At 40.5% G+C, this 6,967-nt stretch overlaps 1 protein-coding gene and 1 non-coding gene across 2 annotated transcripts in view; both read left to right on the forward strand.

The window, feature by feature from the left end:
* The first annotated feature begins 68 nt into the window (after positions 1 to 68).
* Positions 69 to 6,967, forward strand: part of EIF4G2 (eukaryotic translation initiation factor 4 gamma 2) — a 10,567-nt gene continuing 3,668 nt past the window's right edge. Inside the window, exons 1-15 of the mRNA XM_029085039.1 lie at positions 69 to 265; positions 821 to 931; positions 1,085 to 1,150; positions 1,514 to 1,639; positions 2,026 to 2,128; positions 2,843 to 2,974; positions 3,061 to 3,127; positions 3,211 to 3,362; positions 3,816 to 3,926; positions 4,521 to 4,604; positions 4,687 to 4,785; positions 5,030 to 5,171; positions 5,255 to 5,415; positions 5,853 to 5,966; positions 6,756 to 6,881. Of these exons, the coding sequence (XP_028940872.1) occupies positions 69 to 265; positions 821 to 931; positions 1,085 to 1,150; positions 1,514 to 1,639; positions 2,026 to 2,128; positions 2,843 to 2,974; positions 3,061 to 3,127; positions 3,211 to 3,362; positions 3,816 to 3,926; positions 4,521 to 4,604; positions 4,687 to 4,785; positions 5,030 to 5,171; positions 5,255 to 5,415; positions 5,853 to 5,966; positions 6,756 to 6,881 (1,791 nt within the window). The remainder of the gene's footprint in view (positions 266 to 820; positions 932 to 1,084; positions 1,151 to 1,513; positions 1,640 to 2,025; positions 2,129 to 2,842; positions 2,975 to 3,060; positions 3,128 to 3,210; positions 3,363 to 3,815; positions 3,927 to 4,520; positions 4,605 to 4,686; positions 4,786 to 5,029; positions 5,172 to 5,254; positions 5,416 to 5,852; positions 5,967 to 6,755; positions 6,882 to 6,967) is intronic.
* LOC114818584 (small nucleolar RNA SNORD97) lies at positions 6,008 to 6,174 on the forward strand. Its single transcript, XR_003766204.1, has one exon. It is a non-coding gene; the product is annotated as a small nucleolar RNA SNORD97 (small nucleolar RNA).

The raw sequence follows: 6,967 nt of genomic DNA on the forward strand, positions 1-6,967 counted from the left end.
CAGGATAGCGCGTGCCTCCTGCGGGGGGCGCCCCTCCCGCTCCCGCAGCCCTTTTGTTCGCGGCGGCCATGTTGGAGCCGTTCCTCGTGCCCGCGCGGCCCCGGGCGGAACGGCCGCCGCCTCGCCGGGGAGAGGCCCCTTCTGTTGGGCTTTGCGAGGAGGTGACTGTGCTCGGAGCAGATGGTGATGGAGCCTCAGAACGCCTGTGCGGTTTTTTTACCGTGCTCCCCTGGCGTTTCTATCCCCGAGATTCGCTTTTTGCTACGTGAGCAGTGCAGCGAGTTTTTTCTTGCTGCTGCTGTCTTGCTAAAATTTAAGATGGGAAGGGGCGATGCTGCTTCATTATTTAGTAGCTTAATTGGCTGTAGACATCCATTTTGCTATATTAAGTGTGCATTTTGTGATTTGGTACTTTGAAACTTGACTACTTTGTCTTACCATAATTAATCGTGGTTTGTAAATCGCATCAATAAAGGATTCATATAAATATGCTGTACTAGTAGGAAAAAAAAACCCACATTTTTTTTCCCCCGTACAAGTGCTTTTGGGTGGTCAACAGTGTAAATTTGAGGCTCTTACCTTCTCGGCCCGATTCCCTTATCTTTCCTCTCACCCAGCTGGAAAACATGACTACAATGATGAAATTGGCCTTTCTGTGATTATCCTGAGTATTGTATAAATAAGAGTTTTCCTGTCTTTTAGGAAGCATAATATTTGAGGGTTCTCCTTCTCTAACAAACATTTGTACTTATATTGTAAGATGGATACTGTGGCTGCTAGTAAAACAACTATAATATGAATGCTTGATTTGTCTTTCTAGGTTTTGTTTTTCCCCACCCCGTCAATTTAATTTTATTCTTTTGAAGATTCTTCGTGTTCAAGCCGCCAAAGTGGAGAGTGCGATTGCAGAAGGGGGTGCTTCTCGTTTCAGGTACTAGTGCTTTTTTTGTTTGATGAACAGTTGGCAGTAGAAACTGTCCTTTGAGGAGAATTTAAATTTGTCTCATGTTTATACCAAAACTGACGTGTAATTGAAAGCGTTGTGGTTTTGAACTTACACAAGATTACATGGTTGTTTTAACAGTGCTTCTTCAGGCGGAGGAGGTGGTAGGGGTGCACCTCAGCACTATCCCAAGACTGCCAGCAACAGGTAACGTCATCTTGCTCTTTGGTTTGGCATGATTTTAAAGGTAGAGAATACTTCATGGGGAATACTGAATTGAAGATAGAGTATCTTTAAAGTTGTACTGAGTTCAGAGTGTGCTTTGAGTGATACGAGGTGCACAGACTTTCATGCATTTCACTTAAAAGGTTTACAGGGTTTTCTTGGCTTTTTTAAATTATTGTTGAGTGAATATTTTACTATGCAGCAGATGCTGCGATGTTGGTAGGGGTAAGTGCATGCTCTTAACAAAGCTAGTAACAAAATTAGCCTAAGTAAGGCAATACTGAAAGGTTAAAAGACCAGTTTGTTTGTTTCTGTTTAACAATCATATTCTTAAAAATTTTATAGCGAGTTCCTGGGGAAAACCCCAGGGCAAAACGCTCAGAAATGGATTCCTTCACGAAGCACTAGACGAGATGACGACTCCGCAAACGACAAAGAACGACATGATGCAATCTTCAGGAAAGTAAGAGGGTAAGTTCTTTATAAGGTCATTTTCTTTTTTACTGTTTTCTTTAGCAATATAGATCTCTAATAAATGGGCTGAAGGAAAGGCAGATGTGGGTCTTCAGTTCTGGGGGTGGGGGGGTAGTGTGGGTGTATGTTGTCCTTTGGAGGGAATGAGTCAGAAACTGATAGGCCAGCAGCAGCAAACACTTAAGAAGAAATTCTTGTGAGAGGATTAGTCTTTTCAATAATACTTTACTTTCTAAAGGTCTCCCAAAAAGCAGTTGAATGGAAAATTGCACTTTTCAATTTTTGTTAAATAGACTTAAGAAGTAAACTTGGGTCCAAAATTACTCGTAGCATGCTTAGAAGATCTGTAACCTGGATTTTTATTTTTGTTTGTTCCTCTTTAGCATACTAAATAAGCTTACTCCTGAAAAGTTTGACAAGCTATGCCTTGAGCTCCTCAATGTGGGTGTAGAATCTAAGCTCATCCTAAAAGGGGTCATACTGCTGGTAAGCTGGCTGCATGTCTTTTAACCATGGTTTTCTTGAATGTTAAAAATGTAGCTTGGGTGTCTTTGGCATACAGAAGTAGCATGGCTAATGTGGTGTTTGATACTCCAGACATACAAAAACATCATTCCTGCTTTTTGTGTAAAAAGGATATACTGGGGAGGAGGTAAACTTAATGCTCCAGCTTCCTGTTTTAAAAGTCTAAAGAATCACTAAATGTGATTTGGGATGTTTTGTGTTTGGTTGTGGTTTTTTTTAATGATCTAAGATGCTAGTTAGCAGTCTTACATACCTCGCCCCCCCTTTTCCTCTTCCTGTTTTCATGACAAACAGGCCTAATGGTCTTGGAAAAGCCACTACGGGCGACCTCTTGGTATACCGATTTAACTGTCATGTCACTTTGTTAATCTGAGATCAGATTGGTGATACTAACTTTGATGTTCTAATGATAAACTTCAAATTTGTCCCATTCGTTGGCTAGGAATTACAGAAGCTCTTTGGTAGCACAGAGTAGCTTTTTTCCTTTGCTGCAGCATTGACACTAATGTTAAAACAAAATCCATTATTTGTGTATGTTCGATGAAATAGCAAAAAATAGGTAGATATTCTAGATCGCATAGAGTGGTAATATTCCATTGTGTGTCTTGTAACTCACTTACCTAATAATGTTTGTGTCCTACTACATGCTACCTTACTCAAAATAATTTTATTTAGATCGTAGACAAAGCCCTTGAAGAGCCCAAGTATAGCTCACTGTATGCTCAACTATGTCTGCGGCTGGCAGAAGATGCACCCAACTTTGATGGCCCATCAGCAGAGAGTCATCCAGGACAGAAGCAAAGCACAGTGTGTATATCTCTCAATCTGGAATGATAAATTTTGCTAGCATGTATAGTTGCACTGACTAGCTTAATTGTTTTCTTTTTTCTTAGACATTCAGACGCCTCCTAATATCTAAACTTCAAGATGAATTTGAAAACCGAACCAGAAATGTTGATAGTAAGTTTTAAAATCACTTTAATACATAATTAATCTATCTTTTCTTTCCACAGCCATGTTAAACAGGCTGCTTTGTTTTCCAGTCTATGATAAGCATGATGGTCCCCTCCTCCCCGAGGAGGAGGAACAGAGAGCCATTGCCAAGATCAAGATGCTGGGGAACATCAAATTCATTGGAGAACTTGGCAAGCTTGATCTTATTCATGAATCTATCCTTCATAAGTGCATCAAAACAGTGAGTATTCAGATTGGGTTGGGGGATGAGAGCAAAATAGGACTTCCAAACTAAAAAATGTAAATGTTTATGCTGCTTTGGGAATTTTTGAGCATAAAATAGCACAAAAATGTTTCCTGTCAGTTACCACCACCCCACTTACCCCAGCTTTGACACACAGTCTTTTGGTGTGATTTAAAAAGTAAAATTGGCTTTGTTTAAAGCCATGGGAATTGCCTCCAAGTGAAGATCTAGTTTGGCCTAGACAGAAGTACCACAGGTACTTCAAAGTACGTACACTTTTGAATAATAAGTACTTCAATTAGCAATTCTTAAAACTAGTTTTAAAGTTATTTGTCTTCAGAAGAAGAGGAAATGTTTCTGCATATGCCTGTGTACAAAGTTGTCACTTGCTATAAGTTGTCATTTGTAATATGTTGAAATATCCAATTTTTTTTTTTTTTAATATTTCAGCTTTTGGAAAAGAAGAAGAGAGTCCAACTCAAAGATATGGGGGAGGATTTGGAGTGCCTCTGTCAGATAATGAGGACAGTGGGACCTAGATTAGACCATGCAAAAGCCAAGGTATGTGCATATCCACTGCAGTCATTAAACTAGTTTAGTTCTATGCCTGACACTTCAATTGCCTGAACCTTGTGTATTGAATGTTCTATTCATAAGTACAGAAGTGAGGTCTGACTTTTAGAGAGCAAGAGAGAGACAGTTACTGCTCCTGCATCGAATCTCAATAGCAAGAGGAGCCAGTCTTTGAAGTGGTTTTAGATGTCTTTCCAGAATGCAGTTAAGGTTTGCTGGGAAGTCGTGAAACTGAGAATGTTGTTTCTCTACATTCTGTTGAAAAGATGTGGAGCAGCTCTATTGTGAACATAACTAGGTGGTCTTGCATTTTGTACCTTGACTTGCAAGTTCTGAATGTGAGTTTGAAATGGTGTCATAGTAATGAGAATTTTGGCAGGTTTTCATCTTTGACTCGGATTACATGTCGTGGTGCATTAGCTTTCCTTTAAGCTCTATTGCCATCAAGGAGATTGAGATGGCAGGAGAGGGTGGTCTGTTTTACTGTTTGGTCTTTGTCTTGAATGTGTTAACCTTTCCTGAAAATACTCAAGACAGTGATAGAATTATCCCTCACTTGTAACAACACTTCTGTTCCCCCAGTCCTTAATGGATCAGTACTTTGCCCGTATGCGCTCCTTGATGTCAAGTAAGGAATTGCCAGCAAGGATTCGTTTCCTGCTGCAGGTATGATGATAAAATAGCTTATGGCTTCCTTTTTCTTGCAAAGTTGTCTTGAATCCCTTCCTAATAATGCTTTGTTTCCAAGGATACTGTGGAGTTGAGAGAACACAACTGGGTTCCTCGCAAAGCTTTTCTTGACAATGGACCAAAGACTATCAATCAAATCCGTCAAGATGCAGTAAAAGTAAGTGTTGCATGTAAAGTCTTGTGCTTGGCTTTTGCTTAAGTGTTAATGTGAATCCTTACGCTGTTTACTGCTTGTCACAAAACTTAGGCTGTGCACTTAGGAATAGTTCTTACAGCAGAATGTGACAGTAAGGGGTTAAGGGTTAAAATCAGATGGACTTGCTACAGTTCAGGGCTAAAAACTTGCCTTTCTCAGAGACTGTTAATTCAAACTGACCAAAATTGTAATTTCTGTTTTAAAGGATCTGGGAGTTTTTATTCCTGCTCCTATGTCTCAAGGGATGAGAAGCGACTTCTTTCTGGAGGGACCCTTTATGCCACCCAGGATGAAACTTGACAGGGACCCACTTGGAGGGCTTGCTGATATGTTTGGACAAATGCCAGGTACACTGAAACTGCCAGGCTGATGTGATGACTGTGCTGTACTGCATTGAATAAGAACTAAAATAGTATTTTGTCTCCTTAAGGTAGCGGAATTGGTACTGGTCCAGGGGTTATTCAGGATAGATTTTCACCCACCATGGGACGCCATCGTTCAAACCAACTTTTCAATGGCCATGGGGCTCACCTCATGCCTTCTGCTCAATCCCAGTTTGGAGACCTAGGCAAATCTTTTCTGAAAAGTCAGGTAAGGAAGACATTGTTCACAGGGTGTCTTCAGCATGTTTAGAAGCTCTTCTACAGATGCGTATGTTATGGATTATAGTCTCCTTATGTTGAAAGACTTACTCAGATTTGATTCTGATCAGAACTGATGCTCAGCTGATACAAAAATTCTAAACCACTTTTTAAATTGTGCAAGAGACGCAAGGAATACACTTTTTTTTTTTTTTACTGCAAGAAAAGGTGCATGTGGCTTTGGTGGGTCAGAATGGTGTATTTTATTTAAAAGATGGCCCTGTTTTTAGGGATAGATGCTACTCTCCCACCACCCCTGCTCCTTCCTTTTTCCCTTCCTGGCAAATAGAATCTTTGTTCCTCTGGTCCCTCTGGTACTACTTACCATATGATGTACGCCACTCCATCATCTGCACTTCTTTCTCTATATCTCCCTTTCTGAAATAGGGGCAAAGCCAGCTCTACCATAACCAGAATCAGGGACTCTTATCCCAGCAACAAGGACAGTCGAAGGATATGCCACCTCGGTTTTCTAAGAAAGGACAGCTTAATGCAGATGAGGTACATTACATGCCTACATTACTTAAAGCCTATTCTAAATATTGCCCAATGATTATAGCAAGACGCGTTATTATGAGGACTAATGCTGGAACTCTTTCTCCTTCTCCTCCTCCTCCTCCTCCTTCTTTGTCCCTTCATCTTTCACCTTACCCCTCACTTTCTTTAGGGTATCCAGCGTCCTATGAGCAAGACTGAGATATGAGGGCAATTTCTTGGGGTGTCCCTTCCTTCCCCCACACCTCCCCAGGAACACTACTCTGACATCAGTTGCCATGCATCATACTGAAAACAATACATTTAATGAAAATTTCAGAAAGTCCTGAACTCTAGAACTTTAGAAACCCTGAAGTGCTGGACCAAGCTAAATTTTTTTTTTTTTTTTAAGAACTGGCTAACAGGCAAAATGTCAAATGCAAAGTAAAGAGCATTGCTGTCTTGAGCGTTAACCAGACTTGTATCCTGATTTCTGAGCAATTGGTAGAGTTTTGTCTTGGCTGTAAAATACATCAGCAGAAATGCTACGTATCTTCTTGGGTCTCTAACATACTGCATCTAAAAGGAGCAAATCTGTATCTTTAGACCAATGGAACTAAATACCAGTAACTTGCAGCAAGCTGTGATTCATTGAGTTGTGCTTTTGGGGGAACTGGAGTACACATGTGGCTTAATCTGAGCATTAACTTTGTAGAAACGGAAAGTCAAGATCAGTTGGTATGAGTCCCTGGCTGTGTATTCTTGGTCAGAATACTTGAAGCAGTTCGAGTCTTTTTCTGACTTATCTGTTTACAGATTAGCCTGAGACCTGCTCAGTCTTTTCTAATGAATAAAAACCAAGTGCCAAAGCTTCAGCCCCAGATAACTATGATTCCTCCCAGTGCTCAACCACCACGCACTCAGACACCACCTTTGGGACAGGTAAGTATAAAGTTACTGTCTATTGTTGGCTGTACTTAATTTCCTCGTGCATCTAAAATTTAGACCAGTTTCTAATATCGGAAGGG

Source organism: Antrostomus carolinensis, unplaced genomic scaffold (assembly GCF_000700745.2).
Source record: "Antrostomus carolinensis isolate BGI_N321 unplaced genomic scaffold, ASM70074v2 scaffold38865, whole genome shotgun sequence".
NCBI classification, from domain to species: Eukaryota; Metazoa; Chordata; class Aves; order Caprimulgiformes; family Caprimulgidae; genus Antrostomus; species Antrostomus carolinensis.